The sequence below is a fragment of the Trichoderma virens genome, assembly GCF_000170995.1.
Source record: "Trichoderma virens Gv29-8 chromosome Unknown TRIVIscaffold_2, whole genome shotgun sequence".
NCBI lineage: Eukaryota > Fungi > Ascomycota > Sordariomycetes > Hypocreales > Hypocreaceae > Trichoderma > Trichoderma virens.
Genome location: NW_014013747.1, coordinates 2,544,507 through 2,565,065, shown reverse-complemented (window position 1 = coordinate 2,565,065; position 20,559 = coordinate 2,544,507). Strand labels below are relative to the sequence as shown.

Genomic DNA, 20,559 nt, shown 5'->3' with positions numbered 1-20,559 from the left:
CTTATCATACCGTTACGCCCTCCCTCTTCCGGCTCATGTGGCTTAATTATCGAAAAGGACATTATTTTTCGTCTTGCCACGTTTTTCATTAACGCAATGGTTGCCCCTCGTTTATACAATGTATTTTGTCGTAACAGCGATTTAGTTCATTAATTAGTTTCTAGTCTTCCGAGACCGAATCGAAGAGCCGTTAGTGCCAGCGTAGTCCTCGCCGTGAGCGGGCACTCCGGATGCTGAAGCCAATGGCTTGGAAGCTTGGCGTGATGACTTTTGCGCAGTGGACTTTTTCCCCTTGTTTGCATAAGTTGCAAAATAAAATGAAATGAAGAGGACAAGATATGAGCTGAGAACAATGATGCCGGAATATGCAGCGAATTCCTTGCCAGCGCAGCTTCCCCAATTGGGCATCCAAGGCCAGTAGGTGGATGTAAAGTATGTGTATGATGCAAAGTAGACAAAGCCCAGGTCGATGACAAACTGAATGATTTGCAGGCGAGTCACCCACTCCTTCCACCAGATACGTACTCCACGGGCACTCTGGAAGTAATACCAGTACATGACGACGTGGACGAGGAGGTTCAAAGAAATAGGAACCCATTGGACTGATGTGCTGCCGATCAGCTGTGTATAGCAAAGCACTGCGGTGGCGCCGTGGTGGTAGCAGTGAAGGAAAGTCAGAGGCTTCTTCTTGAGGAAGAGGAAAACTGTATCCAAGAGTTCGAGATATTTGGTGAGATAGGTCATCTGCCAGCATGGTTAGCATCTAGGCAACGTGGGAGTCTCTTGAACGACTAGCATACATAGTACAGAACAATGAGAGGCTTTGTCCAGCCGCCATCAGCATCGCAGACGGCGAAGAGAATTCCGCGTCGAACAATAGTGGGGAGCAATTGCTCGATGAAGAGCGCCAGCAGAAGTGCGCTGACAGCCGTGAGGACGAAGTTGTGTATCAAAAAGAGCGTCTTCAGTTTGAAGGGCTCCCGGTTCCGCATCAGCTCGCGGCCACCGAAAATAATGAGATAGTAAATAGCGACAAAGATGGACGTGTCCCTCAGCGTGGACATTGGCGTCTCGCCAACAACGAAATCGAACTTTTCGGCCGGATATCCTGCCACATATTCGAACGCTTGGCTAAAGAGCGGCCATAGGTGGATGCCAAAAGGCCTCTCGACGCTGGGAAGGGGCAGTGAGTCTGCCATGGCTGCGGCAATGAACAATGAAACCCAATTGGGCTATGGAATGGCAAAAAACGGCACAATTCAACGAGAGAAATGGGACGGGGGAAAAGAAAGAAAAAAAAATAAGAGGCCCAGGTATAAGACAAGGCCAGGAAGGAACTTGGCGCCGAGTGGCTGAGAGCAGGGCGACTCGGGTGGAGTAAAGGTGGCTTTCCAGACCCGACAGTACCGAGTACTAGAGAAGGGCGATGGGATACAGCCAAGAGCGTGTCGAGAATACTCGTACACAAATACAAACAAAACAGCTGGCTTCTCTTGATCGGAGCTTTCGGATCTCGTCTCCCGCTAAAATTGCGGAGCGCGCCGGCCAGCCTACTCAAACTACTTTGTGCTACTATACCGTAACCACGATAGGTGGTGGATTATCAGCATTGATCCAATCAGCCTACGAGGTACGGAGCGGGTATATGGAATACAGTATGGCAACCTACATCAGGTATGTATGAATATATCCAAAAAAAAAAAAAGAAGGGCTTGCTTGCATTATCATTAACATTGTACGTACTGTCTGCGGCCTGTCCACCGGCTTGGAACCGCCTTGCCTACCAACTAAAACATTGCTTCACCCAATATCTATCTCACCTAACCTTTGTCCCCAACAAAGCCCTGCCTCCTTCGGCTCTGCCCTCTTCCGCTATCTTGCCGCTGACCCTTCGTCGCTCGTAAGCGGCTGAGGGGTTCGCCCAATAGTCGTTTCCGGATGAAACTTTGCGGCCACTGCCGAGTGCGGTTGGAGCCGCTGTAGCTTCATCTCCGCTGGAGTGCCTTGTGTCAAAGTGGCTGTCCAGCTGGATAGAGCTGTCCCGATACCTCTGGGACCGCATGTTTGACTCCTCCTGGCTGTGGTCAACATCCTGACTTAACCAGCTAGTGGGCTCTCCGTCAGAAGCTTCATATTGTGCGTCATAATCTATCTGGCCACGGCGAGTATTCCGAGTATTCAGCGGCCTAGGAAGAATTGGGTTCGACGTCAGGGGCTTGGAGTGTGCGACGCCAAGTCGGCCCTTCTGTCGGAGAATGTCGCCTAGGGTGCTCTCCTCTTCGCCTTCTGAATCGGAGGATATTCCGCCCATGCTGTATGGGTTTTCTAGAGCGGCATAGGACTTTGAACCTGAGGAACGATGGGATCGCACCGCGCGTTGACCAGGCATAATTGCCCGCGAAGCCACAGGTGGTCTCCGGGTTTCTGTATCCTTAGTCGCAGGAGCATTGCTGATCCTATGTGGCGATGTTTCGATTTCACGAGACGAGACCTCGGCGTAGGAGATTGGATTCGACGCGCGTGGCTGATATCTTAGCGGAGCCTTCTTGCGTTCAGGTGAAGCGCTGATCCTAGATCCCATGCTGATGGCAGAATCACGCGACTCGGTCCTTGTGTGCATGAAAGAAACTGAGACGCGTTCTGGGACAGTCTCAAAGACGCTTGCCGAATTACGACGACTCTCCAGCCATGGCTTTTCAGCTTCAGGTCCAGCGCTCGTAGTGGTGGATACAGACGATTTGTTTCTCTTGTGCGCGGGCCGGGCCGTCAAGTTATCCTCGAGTGGGTTCATGTCCGGTGGCATGAGGCTAATCTTGCGGAACAGCCATCCCAACCAGGCACTTGATGAGAGAGTGAGCAAATGCGAGCTGCCCGCGCCAATAGCGGTATAGAGCACAGCGGAGGTATAAGTGGGCATTATGTCCTGATTGCTGAAGACGATTCCCCAGGATGTCGCATTCTTATGCAAGGTGAGGGCTCCGAGAACATAACCTGCTACCGCTCCCGAGTCCAATAAAACACAGCAGAAGTGGTAGGCCGCTGAGGATGCAGGTGCTCTGGCCACCGCATCTCGAGCGAGGTGATATATGGCGTAAGCTGAGTGGGCGATTGTGATCGCTTGCTATGAAACTGTTAGACCTCCCAGTACTCGTGTGTGATATTAACAAGACCAAAGGCGGTTTGAGGCAAAGCCACATACCAGAATCCTCATTGCCCAAGCGGTTGTGTCGTCCACATTCTTGAAGAGAGAAAAGAGAACCAGCACGCCGATGGCTGCGATCAGCTGCAACAGGCGCAGCCCAAGCTGGATTCGCCGCAGCCATGTGACGTAGGCTTTGATCCTGAGATCCAAAGGGGTATAATTGCCCGATCGATGTGGTAGAATAACATGGTAGCTGAACGGAATGTCAATCGATGCTTCGTAAATCTCACTTGGAGCAGACGTACTCGGGATGGAGATCAAACGACACCAAAGGCCCTTTTGGAACAGCTTTTTTTTGTTTAGGCTCCCAGCTCGCGCGGGTAACGGCCTTTGGATCGAAAGTAGCAGTTGGGAATCTCGAATCCTGGCGCGGTGCACTATACATGAAAGGCTGCTGGCCCATTGTGTCGGAGTCGGGGCACTTCCGCCCTCGCAAGCGGTGCGCGTGGAGTTTCGCTTGCTGCGGAATGCTGCTGCTCGCCCAACAATGGAAGAAGAGAATGAAAAGGTTTGGAAATGCCAGTCGCGCAAAGGGATGGATGGCTTTTCTCCAATACGATTGTCATGCACAACACCGTACCTGTATTAGTTAGCGCATGCACGCACGAGGCGCTCAGCTGCTCCCTGCCGCTTCCCGTCTCTGGAGCTGAGCTCTGATTGGGAGCTGATGAGGCCGTCATGGGCGCCGGGGTTGCCACAGCAACGCACTTTTCGGAGCTCCGATGACCGATGCGGTCCGGCCCGATCTGCCAGTGAGAAGAATCTTAAGCCGTTCGCATTCACTCCGCCGTCCGATGGGCATCATGAGGGAACGTTTCTTTTCCACCGGAATGGCCTATCGCGAAAGCCCGTTTTCATAATGGTTCTCACCCTTGCCAGGCGTGCGGCGTGGACGCATCGAAGTCTTTCTCTGAGAGGCTCCGTGAGAAATTACAGAGTCTCACCATGTCTCTCACGGCAGGCAGATGCCCCCTTTCGCATGGCCGTAGTTGGATCTGGCCCAGCTGGGTTTTACACGGCATATCGGGTCATGTCGAAGCTTCCACAGGCTCGTGTTGACATGTACGAGGCTTTGCCAGTCCCGTTCGGCCTTGTGCGTCACGGAGTTGCGCCAGACCACCCGGAAGTCAAGGTGAAGAAGCTGTTGCCCCTCCCTCTTGGGAATATAATGATCTAACCAAGTCTCACTTTTAGAACTGCAAAGACAAATTTGATGAAGTTGCTTCCTCTCCCAATTTCACTTTTGTGGGAAATGTCTCCATTGGTCATCCGGGGCATTTGGCCGAGCATTGCACCATACCTCTTAAGGTGCTCATGGGCCATTATGACTCTGTTCTATTTGCATATGGGGCATCGGAGGACAAGAAGCTGCACATTCCAGGCGAAGCATCTCTCAAGGGCATCTACTCAGCCCGTCAATTTGTCGGTTGGTACAATGGCCATCCAGATTGCGGCCAGATTGAGCCAGATCTGTCACGGGCAGAGGAAGCCGTCATCATCGGCCAAGGCAATGTTGCCTTGGACGTAGCCAGAATCTTGCTAGAGGATATAGACGTGCTGAGGAAGACTGATATTTCAGATCGAGCCCTCGCACAGTTGGCTGAAAGCCGAGTCAAGAGGGTTCATGTTGTAGGGCGGAGAGGGCCAATGCAGGTAAGCGCAACCACTTGGACAAAACTGTTTTTTATCGTCAGTTGCGTGGCTAATTTTAATACTTTTAGGCGGCGTTTACAATCAAAGAAGTGCGAGAGCTAATGAAACTTTCTGGAGTGGCTTTTCATGGAGTGGACGACTTGCTAATCCCAGCAGCTCTTGATACTCTTCCGAGAGCCACCAAGAGACTCATGGAGGTCCTTCGAAAGGGAACGACAGCGAGCGTTTCTGAATCTCCAAAATCTTGGTCACTAGACAACTGTTTGGCGCCAAAAGCCTTTGTTGGGGACAAACAGAATCCTTCTGTTGTGGGTAGCACTGAGTTTTATGTGACGAAGTTGGAAGACCCATTCAACCCTCGATCGTCGGTTGCTCGTACGGATGAAACCATCACCCTTCCATCGGACATAGCTTTTCGCTCCGTCGGTTACAAGTCAGTGGCTCTACCGGGATTTGCCGAGGTCGGTATCCAGTTCGACGAGAAGCGAGGAATCGTCACCAACGACGGGCTGGGTCGAGCGACGCAATCGTCAGCCAACCTTGCCGAGCCTGTCGAGACTCATCCACCAGCTTTGCCTGGTGTCTACTGCGCTGGCTGGGTTAAGAGAGGACCCACCGGCGTTATTGCCTCTACCATGAGCGACGCATTCACAACAGGCGACGCTGTGGTGCAGGACTGGTTGTCAGGGGCTCCCTTTCTAGATCGCTCAGCGAACGGCACAGCTAAGGGATGGGAGGCGGTCAAGGCTGATGTTAACGCTCAAGCCGATCAGATAGTCACATGGGATCAATGGCGCCAGATAGATCAAGCTGAAACAGCACAAGGGCTAACAAGAGGTAAACCTAGAGAGAAGTTCACCAGCATTAGAGACATGCTCAGCTCCATCAAATGAAGGGCTAGGGTGTATGGTATGTATTGTATTGTATTGTATTTGTACTATATTGTTGTAGTTTAGGAGCTCTTGATCTTCTCTGTTAATTCCGGGACCTTTTCAAAGAGGTCGCCGACCAGTCCGACATCGGCGATCTGGAAGATGGGCGCATCAGGATCTTTGTTGATGGCTGCAATGACCTTGCTATCCTTCATGCCTGCCAAGTGCTGGATAGCGCCTGAGATTCCGACGGCCATGTAAAGCTGAGGGGCAACAACCTTTCCGGTCTGACCAACCTGGAGGCTGTTGTCTGCGTATCCGCTGTCGACGGCGGCTCGTGATGCGCCAACGGCGGCCCCCAGAGCGTCAGCCAGAGGCAGCATGACCTTGTCAAACTCCTCCTTTGACTTGAGCCCACGACCTCCTGACACCACCTTGCTCGCAGTAGAGAGATCTGGGCGATCCGACTTCGCCAAGTCCTCAGACACCCACTCTGAAGTAGCCTCTGATTTGGCGTCCACTCCGCTCTCTATGGGAGTGGATGCCTGCTCGGGGATCGCAGCAGGGAAGGCAGTGCCGCGGATGGTGAGAACCTTGATGGCATCGGTGGACTCGACGGTAGCTATGGCGTTTCCGGCATAGATGGGGCGAACAAATGTCTTCTCGTCTTCGATAGCTGTGACATCCGAAATCTGCTGCGAGTCAAGCAGGGCCGCGACTCTGGGCAGGACGCTTTTGCCGAAAGCAGTGTGGCCGGCAATGACGTGGGTGTAGCCGCCCTTCTTGATGTTCTCAACCAACAATGGCGCATAGTTCTCTGGTAGACCCTAGTAGTTGTATTTGTGTTAGCACCGGCTATGATATTCTCAATTGAGGGCTATGGCATCCAGACTTTGTCATATGCACCGTTCTCTACGGTGATGATCTTTTCCACTCCGTTTACTTTGGCAGCCTGCTCTGCAGCCGTTGACACGCTGCTTCCGGCCAGAAACCCGTGGACAGGGCCTCCGAGCTTGATACCCGCAGTAACAGCACTGAGCGAGCCTTGGACCAGCTGGCCGTCTCGCTGCTCTAGAATAGCCAGCGTAGAGAGGGCATTGCTTCGGCTGTACTTGGATGCCTGTCGCAGGGCTCTGCCAAAGACTGCATCTCCACGCTTGGAGAGCAGTTGTCTAGTTAGGAACAACATGATGAATCAATTGAGAAGATGCAGATGTCTAAGAGCATCGCCTCTGGTCCAGAGCAGTTGGAAATAGGTCACAACGAGCGGCTGGACACGGCCCTCGGTTGTAGATTCGGCTGCCGTTGCTCGCTCCAAAAGATGAGTCACGTGGACTCGGCCTTTCAAGGAAGAAAACGGACCTGTTCTGCCAGGTACCTAGGTACCTAGGGTGCCAAGGTGCTTAGCAGTTCCCAGTACAGAGTAACGCTGCCGCTGCAGGGCGTGGTCTTAAGTACCGAGTACTACTTGAGACCGGTGCTTGAGGATGGTCGGGGTATTCGGCAGTGAGGCCCTCAAGGTTGCGATGGATTAAGACAACGTGCTTATCTTTCAAATAGGTATGGATGAAACATCATCGTGTTAGAAGGTACCTATCTATGACATTTTTACATGGATGTTGCCAAGTAGATTGAAATCACTGCTTGTACTCCATAGATGTATCTTCCTTTGCTGTATTATTTCATCAGATGTCTAACGTAGAGAGTACTTATTGCGTTGCTCCAATTTTAATTTTTTTTTTTTTTTTTTAATTAAAATTAAAGACAAAAGGAAAAGGAAATAACACGGTTGCTTATGGATTTGAGTGGCTGAGTTGAGTCGTCACTGCTAAACTCAATTGACCTATCAAACGCCAGAATGGAACATGACCCTTTCGCGACGCCTGTCGAATCTCTCTGAAATGCGCCAAGGGATCACCTGCAGAATCCCCCATACATCAACACGCTTTGCCTTGTAGAAGCCACGCATGATCGCAGCTCAAAGGCGCCTGGTAAGTTACGCTATGGAAGCTCTTTAACTGTTCTGCCATTCGACTTCATTCTTGCTGCATTCTTGGTCTCGCATATCCACGTCCACTATCATGGCCGCCATGGGCCGGTTGGGCTTCCTGGCCGTTGCAGTGGTCTTCCACTTGGTTTACATTTATTCCATCTTCGATATCTATTTTGTTAGCCCAATTGTATCTGGCATGCAACTGGTTTCTGTGGACCGTCCCGCAAACACAAAGAGTCCTGCGGATCGATTGGTCCTTTTTGTCGGTACGGTTGTCACTGTGGCTTTCCAAGCTTGAATGCTCCATTCCCCATGGACTTGGGCTGACTTCTTCTAAATAGGTGACGGATTACGTGCCGACAAAGCGTTCCAAGCCTTTCCTGAACCATATCCCGAGTCGGACGAAGACCTTATCCCCAGGCACTTGGCTCCCTTTATTCGCTCCCGAGCCCTCCAGCATGGAACCTTTGGTGTTTCGCACACGCGTGTTCCTACCGAGTCCCGGCCCGGCCATGTGGCCATGATTGCTGGCCTTTACGAGGATGTTTCTGCAGTGGCAACAGGATGGAAACTCAACCCTGTCAACTTTGACAGTGTCTTCAACAGGAGTCGCCATACTTGGAGCTGGGGTAGTCCTGATATTTTGCCAATGTTTGAGCGCGGAGCTGTTCCCGGCCGTGTAGATGCCTACATGTACGCCGCCGATTTTGAAGATTTCTCCAAGGACGCCACACATCTCGACATTTGGGTTTTTGATCATGTCAAGGATTTGTTCACCCAGGCTGCGACCAACAAGACCCTTGACCGAGCCCTTCGGCAGGACAAGGTTGTCTTCTTCCTTCACCTGCTCGGTCTGGATACAACTGGCCATGGTTTCAGACCTTTCTCCAAAGAATATCTGCACAATATCCAAATCGTTGATAAAGGTGTCCAAGAGGTGACAGACCTCATCCAGAAATTCTACGCAGACGACCGAACCGCATTCGTCTTCACCGCGGATCATGGCATGAGTGACTGGGGTAGCCACGGTGATGGCCATCCAGACAATACTAGAACTCCTTTGGTCTGTTGGGGCTCGGGTGTGGCTTCCCCTGTTCTCCATCCGGGAACAATTGCCCCGGGCCATGATGATTTGTCGGCCGATTGGGGGCTGGATCATGTTCAGAGGCATGACGTTGCGCAAGCTGATATTGCTGCGCTCATGTCCTATCTCATCGGCACAGAATTTCCTGTAAACTCCGTGGGCAAGCTGCCTCTCCCATACTTGTCCGCAAACACCCGGCAAAAGGCAGAAGCGCTATTAGCCAATGCCCGCGAGATATTAGAGATGTACAGGGTGAAAGAACAGAAGAAGCAAGCAAACGAAATGAGATATAAGCCGTATGGTGCCTTTGGCGATGCAGGACTTACTCCGGCACAGCGTGTAGCCCACATCGATCAGCTTATCTCCCTCGGAAAATATGAAGAAGCTATTGAAGAGTCCGATGCCCTCATTAACATTACGTTGGAAGGATTGCGCTATCTTCAAACCTACGATTGGCTGTTTCTGCGAGCCTTGATCACTGTTGGATACCTCGGTTGGATAGCATATGCTATTACAACGGTGATTAACTTGTATGTGGTTCCGACATCCACCGCGCCCAAACGCAGTACCTCAACCGTTCTTGGCTTTCTGTCCATCCTGGCCGCACTATATGCGTCCTTCATTGCTTCCAAGTCTCCTTCGACATACTACGCATATGCCCTCTTTCCTGTTGTATTCTGGGAAGAGGTCTACGCTCAGAGGCACAACCTGCAAGAAGGAGGCCGGGTGCTCTTTGGGCACATTGAATCAGCTAGCCATATTGCAGCCTTTACTGTAAACGCAGTTGTTTACTGTACTATTGTAGTATCTTTGGTAAATCAATGTGAATATGGTATTGTGAATGTTACTGACCTGGCATAGGCCCTCGGCTACGTTCATCGTGAGATTCTGACTGGTCTGTTTATCTTGGGAACAATATGGCCTTTCATGTGTGGCACTTCCTTTATCCGCTCAAATGCGCTGCTCAGCACGACCTGGGCGATATCTTGTTTGGCCATGAGCACTTTCACGCTCTTACCAGCGATGAAAGTCGAGAACGTTGACCTGATGTATGTTGCAAAGATCTATACAAATCCCCTCTCTTGTCTGCATTGATGCTAACATATTCAAATAGTGTGGTCAGCGGTGTGGTCATGAGCCTGGTCGGAGTGTTGTATATGGCTTTTGAGCCATATGTACTCTCTGACTTTTCCTCTGAGAGTGCCAACTCCAGCAACCACACAAGTTCCCTGGTTGCTCGGGTGGCAACGGGTATTCAGGTATGTTAGCTATAAGCCCCTTTAACATCATGAATACACGGGAAAGATGCTAAATGTTCATCACAGGTTGGCCTCATTATCCTTGCCACATTAGTGACTCGCTCCAGCTCCCTGTCACTTCAAGCCAAGCAGGGCTTGCCTTTGGGTAACCAGATCATGGGATGGATTGTTCTTGGTATGTCTTCTAATACAAAATACTAGCCCAGCAACAGGTCAGCCAGGGAATTCTAACACGGGAAAATAGTATCATCTTTTTTGGCCCCCATGCTACATCGGTTGTCGCCAAACAGCAATTTCATGCACCGCCTTGCCATGATTTTCTTCACCTGCGCTCCGACTTTTATTATCCTCACGATTTCTTATGAGGGTTTGTTTTACGTCGCTTTCTCACTCCTGTTGATCATTTGGGTACGTCTAGAGTATCGCATCGAGACGTTTGGCAAAAGCCAAACTGCCAGTGCGAATGGGTCTGCGAAGACCGACAAAGCCGCATTGTCGCATCGACCGTTGCGGCTATCGGACGCGCGCGTGTCCCTGTTTTTTATGGTCTTCCTTCAGTCAGCTTTCTTCAGCACTGGAAACGTTGCGTCTGTCTCATCCTTCAGCTTGGACAGCGTTAATCGACTGATTCCCGTGTTTGATCCATTTTCACAAGGAGCACTGCTGATCCTCAAGCTGATGATCCCATTTGTTCTCATCTCCGCAAATCTCGGTGTTTTAAACAAGCGACTTCAAGTGGCGCCGTCAGCATTCTTCATGGTGGTCATGGCAGCCAGCGATATCCTGACTCTTTACTTCTTCTGGGTTGTCAAGGATGAGGGTTCTTGGTTGGAGATAGGATCTACTATCAGCCATTTTGTGATTGCCAGTCTTCTGTGCGTATTTGTCGCCGCACTCGAAGGAGTCAGTGCTATGTTCATCAATGGAATTGATGTTAGCGACGGCTCACCTCACAGCCAAAAGATCCAGGCCAACGGCAACAAGAATAAGAAGGAGACATAGAATTAAAGGATAGATGTTTAAGCATGGAAGGGGACCCACTCGGCCATTTTCCCTTGCGATTAGGGAAGCTGCGGGTGCCTTGATTATGATTATACGATTATATCTTGCATTAGATTTAGAAATTAGTAGAGATATATTGTTTGCGTATATAATTTTCTTTGGATGGAGCAAAATACTGGCTGATCTTTTTTTTTTTTTTTTCCATTCCCAACTTTCTCTGATCTACTTTGCCAGAGTTATGCCAAGTTCCTGCGATTTATCTCTGACCTCCTGTATGGCTCCATCCGGATTCGTTTCATCAGGATTTCGTAGCTGCCAAGCCATGCATATGTCCAAAGCTTTGCCCATCCAAATGCCTGGCGGGATGCCCAGTGCTTTAGCCAGAGCGCGGCCATCTATGATACGCTTCAGATTTGGAGCGTCGTAGACGTCAAGCTCAGCGAGATGTTTGAGGAATTTGTCCCATCCATGAATAAATTCGTCACGGTCTATGATGAATCAAGGTCAGCAGGTCGTTTTAAACTCAGTGCTGATGTATTTCCATGCAAATGCTTACCTTTATTATCTCCTACAGGAAAGTCCTTAAGCTGCTCCATGGCATCAACCAGTATCACTCCCAGGACCTGGAGCTTCCAGTTCCCGCCCACTGATTCCCACTTTCTGATGGCCATGCCGACCGAGTCTCGCTCATGTATTGTCGGTGCAACTTCGCACACTGCCTTTTTCAGTTCAAGAATCTCGACACGATGTTTGTGACAGGCCGCCATGATGGTCGTAAGTTTATTCGAAGCTTTAAATCCTTCGCGAGCAATGATACCAACAGGGGGTAGGGCATTCGCTTTCTGCTTGCGGCCCGAACGATCTTCTACAGGAATCCAGGGGCTAACAGCGGCGAGATTCCATGCCAAGTATGTGCCCTCACCATGATCAACAAGTACCTGGCATATTGATCCGGGATCATGATTCCGCAACAATTCGTCGAGGCAACTATACGCAACGTGCCATCGGGATATGGCGGGCATCGATGTGTTTTCTTGTAGCGGGTCGCTGAAGATGGCCTGATAGAGGCCAAGGCGATCAATCAGCTCCAAGGCCACTCGGGGGGTTTTATCTTTATTGATTCATGTCAGTTTGCCATTTCTGTAATGAGGAGATGAGTTTAGAGGCTTGCCTTTCAACATCTTTTCCAGCTCGACGCCAACCCTTTCGCGGCTGATTTTTTTCCGGAGAGCCTCAAGTACCCTATCATCGCTCATGAACTTTTCTGACTCTACGTCTATGGTAAAACCCAACCGAGCAGCGAACCGAATTAGGCGCAGGACTCTTAGAGGGTCGTCCATGAATGTCTGGAAAGGCTCCAGGGGAGTTCGGATTGTCTTTGCCTCCATGTCGCGGATACCGCCAGTGAAATCTTCAATCTGCTCTGTGTGCAAATTATAGAACAGGGCGTTTATGGTGGCGTCACGCCGAAGTGCATCTTCCTCCGCAGTGCCAAACTCCATCTGAGGGTTGCGACTGTCTTCGGCGTACGTCTCTTTGCGAAGGTTGACAAAATCCAGGTCCATGCCAAACAACTTGACCATGGCGGTCTCAAGATGCTTGGACTTGTCCGGGTTGCTTGCGATGTGATGAAGCCTGCCGATGTCTCCAGGGGCAAATCCATGAGTCTGAGCGGCATCGGGTTGTTTGCAATACTCTGAGAGGTGCTGTGCGAATTGCTGTCCGGTCATGGCATTGATTGCGACGTCAATATCATGGCTCTCTCTTCCCAACAGCCTATCCCGCACCCAACCTCCCGCCCAACGCAGCACCAGCGGCTGGTCGAGCTTGGCCGTTGTATCGATGAATTTGGCAACATTTATTAACAGAAGCCGAAGCTGCTGCTCACGCTGCGTGAGCTGGACTGATTTGTTTGTCGACATGGTGGTCAAAGTTGTATCTCCCAGGAACGCACTGAGTTTCCTCTTCATCATGAGGCGAGGGCCATACAATCGCGACAACATAAAAAGCTCAGCTGCATTATCTTCTGATTGATTGATGGTTAGTCATGTCACCGGCTGGCTGTGAGTAATGGGGGTTTGAGTCATACGAGGCGTGTGTAAACAATGACCTTTTAGAGGTCTGCGATAAAGCTGTGCTGATAACTTACCCTAGAGAGTATGGGGTAGCTCTTGGGCTGCTTGATGGGGGAAGCATTGAGTCACTATTAGCAAGCTAAAACTCAGAGCCAGATGCTAGGAATTGCAGGTGCCTTATGTGCGCCTCGGCGCCACAGAGCATGGATGCATGTTAATTTAATAAAATCAATTATCTATTCGACAATGGCATGAGAATTTACTTTGACAAAGAGCCACACAGAATGTGCATGGCCAAAGAGTGACGTCATCGCCATAATATGTCTGCTACAAGTAAGTAGACTTGAGGTACCTATTCTTGCCCATTATCTCTATTTTATTTTGTCTTGCGAACATCATCTGCCCAGGATGGCATAATTTCCCTACACACTGCCTCATAGTCCTTCAGGTTCTGTCCCTTGGCGCTCAGCTCCAGCGTCGTCCAAAACATTGCCCAATTGCAACCGGCCAGCTTACTGGTGCCTACCGACCGCTCAAAATACCACTTATTGACGGGGTTATCTTTCCTGCTCCTCCAAAGCACCCCATCAGGAAAACAGTCTCGGACCATGGCGTTGAATATGATGTCGGCAACACCCCCGCTGCCTTGACGGCTCTTGAGAACGGCGAATTTATCAAGGTATGGCACAAAACGCCCCTGCTCATAGGCCGTCCGAGGGTCGATGGCCTTGGGCCTCTCCCAGGTTAAAATGGCACATCCTTCGTACTCTCCTGCAATAATGACACCGGCCAGGTTTTCATTCGTCCGCCGCAAGTAGTCATCCACGTCTAGCTTGCGGCCGAAGGAATCCTCCATGAGGGTGACAAGTCGCTTCAAATCGATCGATTCGTCCGTCAGCTGCAGACGACGCTCTCCAGGCGCTGGAGGTTTCCATGGCGCTGTTCTTGGATCGGGGAAGATAGCCAATGGCATTCCTCGCTTGACAAGAGTTGCATCAATTGACTCTTCAGTATCCGGGTATGCTGAATCCGGAGAATGAATGCGCTGGAGCGGCAACGACGGAGAGAATACCGGCTTATCGGTCAGTAGATTGTGAAGCAGAGGATTCTGTTTTCTGCGAGTCGTAACCATGCCATCAAATCCAAATTGATGCTCGCCGTTTCGAACGGGAGAGAGCCCCGAGTTTGAGGAAGTGAACGATCTGTTGGCCGCGGCGAATGGTGTAGTTATGAGCACAGAGGCTGTTTCTGGTAGGAGAGATAGAGTATCCCTAGCCAACTTGATGTTTTTGGCATGGGCTCTATTCGCCTCATCAGATCGACTGTTTTCTGTTTTCGATGAGCTCTCATAGCCCTTTAGATGACCCAAGAGCGTGTCGTATTCTTGCTCAAGGTTAACAAATCGCTGGCGGGCCCCGGGACGACCGGGTACGGGGGTACCGCCGAATGGATCAAGGATAATGACTCTTTCGACAGAAGCAAGGGGTCCGGCGCCTTGTCCAAAGCTACCATTCTGACCTCGACCAGGATCTTGCTCAAACTGGATTCCAGTAAAATATCTCGTTAGTGCAAGAGAAGTTCTTTGAGCATCAACAGGCACGGGTGTAGTAGTTTCATCGTCCCGCGCAAGAGATGGAATGACTGTGATCATGTTGTGTTGAAGTGCCCGATTGAGGATGCCATAGTCTTGAACAGATATGTCATGCCAAAAAGGAGAAGGCGAGGTCCCTTGGTAGTGAGAAGTGCTGGCAAGCACATTTTCAACCAGCCTAGCTCCTGGTTTGCCAAACGAGTCGATAGCGTCACAGAGCCTCCAAGCCTCGTGCTGAAACGTGGAACGGCTCTCTCCCACGTCGCAATCCACAACAACGACGCTCATGAGTCCAAGAACCCGAAGCTGATTTAGGGTCTTAGCTATTCCGTTCATCGTGTCTGGCCGCAGCTTTTGGGGGTTCCGCAGGATCACAATGGCTACATCGAAGGGAAGTTGAGCTTGAAGCTGCGTCGTGGGGGACTTGTGCTGATGTTCAACTTGTTTCGATGCTCCAGCTGGGGGGGTGGGATTTGGTTGAGCATATTTTTGAAGATAGCCTTTGGCATCTCGCCGTGTGGCGGATGACTCTAGAACAGATACAATGACGTCCTGTTATCAAGTTAGTCCCGGCTTCTACAGGGCCATTGATATGTTAAAGCAGAGTTGCCGCGGGTCAAAAGCGATTAAGTAGCTGATACGCACCCGATCAGGCTTTTGCCGCTTCGCTCGGGCCGTTGTGGGCGAAGAGAAGCTGCGAGCAACTGCTGGCTGGGGTGAAGAGCCATTCGACACATTGGAGGCCCCAAGCTTTCCAATTGCCGCCCTAGTTTTGATTATGGACCAATTAAAAGACGATGAACATGGCGAGGCCAGTCTTTTCCTCAAAGCGAGTATGCCGTAGTTAGGATGGGAGGAGTTGAGGTTGGCACGGTTCCAGCATATGTGAGAGGCCATGCCGCATCTCGGACCCCCGGGAGGGAGCCTTGATGAGGGTGTGAATCCAGAAACGCCCTGTTTTAAGTCGAATTGATAGTGCTAACGATCCAGTAGCTCAGGCTCACTTCAAGAAATACATCCTGAGATATCTTGGCGGGGGATAGTTGAGAGAGCTTGTGAGACGGATGAAAACAATTCAAGCAGCAGTCATGAGCGATGAGCAAGCAAACAAAAGCAAACAATGATGACTTGTTCAACCCAATGGCCGATTATGGACGCTGATTAGTTACTGATGCATTAGACGGGGGAACAAGTATTGACACCCTGTCGTGCGCTTTGCAATTGATCTTGATAGGAAATTCTTCTAGTGTGGAGTTGCATGTGCTTGCTCGGTACCTGCACAGCAAATTACCGGTGCTAAGGGACCCAACGCAGCAGCTACGAGTTATGACTCTTTGCCGTTACCGGCCATTTCCACCGAGGTTGGTCATACTTTAAATGGACCTGGATTGCTACTTGGATAAGTTCGAGTCGTTCAATTCTGCTCAGCCCAAACATACCACAATTTTATCTGGCGATGTTATTTTAGTGTATGAATGCTGCACTCTTAGAGCTTCAGCTCCATTTTCTTTTTCCAACACTCTTCTCGATTTCCCCTTCCCCAATCAAGCTCTCGCCCTCCCTGTAAGATGACACACCGATTCTCTCCCCCACACGAGGTGAAACTACAGGCAACCTGCCAATTACATACAAGGATGTCCTTCGTATGCGGTAACTCATCTCCAAACTCGCTCCTCAGCCACGCTTCCAGGCTGTCTTTGGCGTCGCAAAAACGCCTAGCCCATCAAACGTGACTCACGCCGAATGATGGTTTCCCAGTCTTGTCACCACTGCGCGTCCCGCATCCTGAGGCTCGAGCTTCACAGTTGACCAAATCCGCGAATTAGTACATGTATTTATTATTCTGTGTGTTGGAGGGAAGACAACGCGGTTCTCACCCATCGCCTCGCCCTTCACCAATCACTCCGTAATTCTTCAATATACAGCTGTCAATCTCCAAGATTTATGAATAACACCTCACTCTCTCCAAATCAATCTGTTCAAGCACCCGCGTTTCCAATGGAGCAATTACCAGGTGATGCGACCGCTGAGCGGTGCTTTGAAGAATCTCACGATACTGCGCTCTGTTTGATACCTCCTCCCCAGCTTTGGGGTCCTGTTAATGCGTTGCGATCCCTCAATGATGAAAAATTCACGAAATGGCCACCGCACATCACCCTCGTTTATCCGTTTGTTACGCCAGAAGCCCTCCCCGACGTGGCTGAGGCATTGTGCCGGAATAAGATTGGATCATTGGACGACGACATCTCCATCAACCTGGAAGAGGCTGGATTTTTTTCACATCGTCGACGAGGTACCGTCTTTATCCGACCCAAACCTGGACAGCAAGTCAAACATCTCTCAGAGCTGAGAGACCAAATCCACCGCTTTCTCGGCCGGCCCAGAGGCAGAGAGTACCGGCCTCACTTGACGCTCGCTCAGAGCGAGGATACCCAAGCATCATGGCACCAGTTTCTCCTGGAAAAGGCACGGCTTTTGACGCCGTTGGTATGGCACACCCGTCAGCTTGCAGTCATGATACGTGACCCTGTATCGCCGAACAGTGCGGGAGCCTCGCGACCGATGAGGCTTTGGGGGTATATCGACCTGGCATCTCACTCCCTCGTTCGCGATGCTACAACCTTGGCCGCAATCCCTAGTCTGCCAGTGGGTGCTTCTCTGCCACGTCCTCAAGCCACATTTCACCATAATGGAGTGAACATGTCATGGGAGCCTCTCTCAGATTCCATCACCAACGCAGATATTGAACCGACTCCGCTCAATCGTCTTGTTATCGCCTCTTATAATGTCCTGGCCGAATTTGATTGGCCGGCGAGCTCATCTCGGTATCCAGCACTTGTTGGCAACATTCTATCGGAACGCGCTTCGGCCGATATTCTTGTTCTTCAAGAAGTCACTGATCAGTTCCTCAGCTTTCTACTAGCAGATTCCAACATCCGCTCGCAATATCCTTACACTACTCATGGACCGCCTGATCAGCATGGCATTGCTCCTCTACCTAGCCATTTAAATACTGTTGTTCTGAGCAAACTTCCATTCCAGTGGGAATATCTTCGGAGCTTTAAACACAAGGGATTTGGGATTCTCGAATTCCCAACGGTCCAAACTGGAGGGCCTTCAGAGTCACCCCTGAAGCCCTTAGTATTGGCAGCCTGCCATCTCAGCAGGGGACTAACCGACGCTGCGCTAGCTACCAAAAGAGATGAGATAAAGAAACTTGTCGAGTATTTGAACTCTTCGTTTCCACAGCATCCATGGGTACTTGCTGGCGATTTCAACTTGGCCTCATCCTCGCATACAATCGATCAAGCGCTGAAAAAGGGCGAAATTTCTGAAAAGGGGCTCGAGTGTCTTGAAGAAATCGAGGCTATTGTGTCTAAAGCTGGGTTGCAAGACACATGGCTGGTTTCCAGAGTTGGTCCTGGAGAATCTTCGAGTACAACTGGAAGCCACGAGTCAAACCTGGGGCTTTATGAGGGAGAACAAGGAGCAACCTTTGACCCAATCTCGAATAGCCTTGCCGCAGCCTCAATTGGCGCTGGCGGCAGTCGCCCACAAAGATATGACAGGATTTTGGTCACCAAGTCTGCTCAATTACAGCCCTATGGTTTCAACATGTTCGGCCAGGTCATGGACGCAAATGAAATCACCTCTCAGGACCCAGCTAGTGACCACTGGGGTATTCGCTGTCTTCTTGTGCCGTCACCACCCAATGCAGGTGTTGAGTCGTCATCCAATTCCAAGTTTCAGGGAATTAGTCTGCGCAAAGCCGCCCTCACATTGGGTAGCTTTGACGAGTTAAAAGACAGTTTGGTATCTAATGGCCAGTTTCCTACTGCTTCTGACGCAGAGCTGAGACAAGAGGCAATAGCTCTCCTGCAAAGGACTTTGCTAGAGAATGATACTACTGCTGCTGAGGCCGAAAAGCGCTCACATGTTCAGCTTGTCCTCATCCCTGTAGGATCATTTGGCCTCGGCGTGTGGACCAGCTTGTCAGATATAGACTGTCTCTGTGTAGGCAACATAAGTTCCAAGACATTCTTCTCTTTGGCAGTGCAGAAGTTGAAGAAGGCTTCCACGAGCGGCATAAAAATTCTACGCCGTGTCATGGCAAATACTGGAACAATGCTTGAGCTAGAGATCCATGGCATCAGATTTGACCTTCAGTATTGTGCTGCCGCAGCAATTGCTCAAGGGTAGGACTTATATCTCCCCCTTCTCTGACCCATTTCACTCTACTGGAATTTACTAACACCTCAAGCAGATATCCTGATGTTCTGAAAAGACCTGCATCAGATCCTGTCTTCTCCTTGCCGGTACAATCCATCGCAAAACTGAAACCTGCACGGGATCTCGTCTACCTAAGAAGGTCCATTCCTGATATGACTAAATACCGTGTGGCACATCTTTTCATTAAGGCTTGGGCACAATCGAGAGGTCTGTATTCCGCAAAATTTGGATTATTAGGAGGGATTCACATCACCTCTTTGCTGGTGCCTGTCTGCAAGGCTTTAGCGAATGAACCCGAAGCAGCGTCCACAGCTGATATCCTAACCTCCTTTTTCTACCACTACTCAACATTCGACTGGGAAACAGGGGTGGTGTTCGACCCTTTTTACCATCGTGACTTGAAATACCATCGCACATTCAGGGAGCCACTTTGCCTACTTGGCTGGCATGGACCATCTCTTAATACAGCATCTAGCGCCTCCATCTCCACTGTCAATGCTCTGGCTTCCGAGCTGACCAGAGCTGCGGCTCTCCTTTCTCAAGATGGGATGACATGGAGCAAATTCCTCGGCTTGGAGCTATCTGGGACGCCGTCGAGCCTGATAGAGAAAGGCGCTGCTGATTTCCTTGACTCATATCAAACTTACATCAAAATAAGTGCACGCTACTGGGGATCCTCTCAGCAGAAGGGAAGAAAGTACCTGGGCTGGCTGGAATCGAGATTTATATCTATACTTGTTGGTAAGTGGTATAATGAACGAGGCCGTGAAAAACACAGGAAGTACTCACATCCAAAATAGACATAAGCCGAAAGACTCTGGGACTTGTACCGCGTATCTGGCCAGCCAGATTTATAGACGAGGATCAAACTAGCGGTACCAGCGACGAGAACTCGGAGCTTTCGGCCTGTTATTTGATAGGGCTCAAATGGGTTGACAGTATTGCGGACAAATCTGCGACGAGTCAAGCCGCCGCAGAAGGCAATATCCGTGTCATCCTCCAGGAATTCGAATCTCGTGTCCAGAAGAGCGACAAGTATTATGACTCTGAAAACTGTTGGATGAGTGCATCCATTATGCGTCGATCTAGCCTCGGCCCTGTGCGACTTGCACCCGGACAGCTGTACGAGTACGACGGCACCGATACGGATCTGGACGACGACGGCGAAAGCGATTTGGAGGAGGGAAACGAACCAGAAAGCGCAGCCTACGTCTCCAAGAAAGACTCTCGATCGCTGAAGACGGGCGCCTCCAAGTCTACATCCGAATCTAGCAAACCGGCCGGAGCAGGCAAACTCCGCAGCGCAGTCGACGCCATGAATCGCATCCGCTGGGATTCTGGCATGGACTCCAGTGATTATCTAGTCGGATATGAAGATCGTTTCCTCGGAGCGCAGGAGAAGGCATTGGACAACTGGAGAACCGAGCAAACGGATGAGGAGTTTATTCCGCAGCATCGAATCTTGTACTTTAGGCGCAAGAGTGACGGAGCAATTGTGTGGGATAGGAGGACACGAGTAGATACGATATTCGGTAGCGGATAAAGAGAGACTGAAGTCGATGGGTTAAGCATTATGCGCTAGATATCTTGGTATACTA

The 20,559-nt window shown here is 50.4% G+C and overlaps 7 protein-coding genes across 7 annotated transcripts; 3 read left to right on the top strand and 4 right to left on the bottom strand.

Annotated features, from left to right (window-relative positions):
- Positions 1-153: 153 nt before the first annotated feature.
- Positions 154-1,199, bottom strand: TRIVIDRAFT_50206 (uncharacterized protein; the record flags this gene model as incomplete). The annotated part of the gene is made up of 2 exons (XM_014105427.1): positions 154-744; positions 801-1,199. 2 exons carry the CDS (start codon positions 1,197-1,199, stop codon positions 154-156), a joined length of 990 nt encoding a protein of 329 aa, XP_013960902.1.
- A 1,380-nt stretch (positions 1,200-2,579) lies between these two features.
- TRIVIDRAFT_50127 (uncharacterized protein) lies at positions 2,580-5,748 on the top strand (the record flags this gene model as incomplete). The annotated part of the gene is made up of 4 exons (XM_014105426.1): positions 2,580-2,612; positions 4,164-4,334; positions 4,397-4,855; positions 4,924-5,748. The coding sequence occupies 4 exons, from the start codon at positions 2,580-2,582 to the stop codon at positions 5,746-5,748; spliced, it is 1,488 nt and encodes a 495-aa protein (XP_013960901.1).
- An 11-nt stretch (positions 5,749-5,759) lies between these two features.
- On the bottom strand, positions 5,760-6,962 carry TRIVIDRAFT_77972 (uncharacterized protein; the record flags this gene model as incomplete). Its single annotated transcript, XM_014105425.1, has 2 exons — positions 5,760-6,554; positions 6,620-6,962. 2 exons carry the CDS (start codon positions 6,914-6,916, stop codon positions 5,808-5,810), a joined length of 1,044 nt encoding a protein of 347 aa, XP_013960900.1.
- Positions 6,963-7,808: 846 nt separating this feature from the next.
- TRIVIDRAFT_50317 (uncharacterized protein) lies at positions 7,809-11,065 on the top strand (the record flags this gene model as incomplete). The annotated part of the gene is made up of 6 exons (XM_014105424.1): positions 7,809-7,986; positions 8,062-9,617; positions 9,666-9,853; positions 9,919-10,063; positions 10,130-10,238; positions 10,308-11,065. 6 exons carry the CDS (start codon positions 7,809-7,811, stop codon positions 11,063-11,065), a joined length of 2,934 nt encoding a protein of 977 aa, XP_013960899.1.
- A 117-nt stretch (positions 11,066-11,182) lies between these two features.
- On the bottom strand, positions 11,183-12,987 carry TRIVIDRAFT_83529 (uncharacterized protein; the record flags this gene model as incomplete). The annotated part of the gene is made up of 3 exons (XM_014105423.1): positions 11,183-11,553; positions 11,622-12,150; positions 12,268-12,987. 3 exons carry the CDS (start codon positions 12,985-12,987, stop codon positions 11,288-11,290), a joined length of 1,515 nt encoding a protein of 504 aa, XP_013960898.1.
- A 529-nt stretch (positions 12,988-13,516) lies between these two features.
- Positions 13,517-15,628, bottom strand: TRIVIDRAFT_50200 (uncharacterized protein; the record flags this gene model as incomplete). The annotated part of the gene is made up of 2 exons (XM_014105422.1): positions 13,517-15,283; positions 15,377-15,628. The coding sequence occupies 2 exons, from the start codon at positions 15,626-15,628 to the stop codon at positions 13,517-13,519; spliced, it is 2,019 nt and encodes a 672-aa protein (XP_013960897.1).
- Positions 15,629-16,729: 1,101 nt separating this feature from the next.
- TRIVIDRAFT_59177 (uncharacterized protein) lies at positions 16,730-20,504 on the top strand (the record flags this gene model as incomplete). The annotated part of the gene is made up of 3 exons (XM_014105421.1): positions 16,730-18,927; positions 18,996-19,702; positions 19,762-20,504. The coding sequence occupies 3 exons, from the start codon at positions 16,730-16,732 to the stop codon at positions 20,502-20,504; spliced, it is 3,648 nt and encodes a 1,215-aa protein (XP_013960896.1).
- Positions 20,505-20,559: the final 55 nt, after the last annotated feature.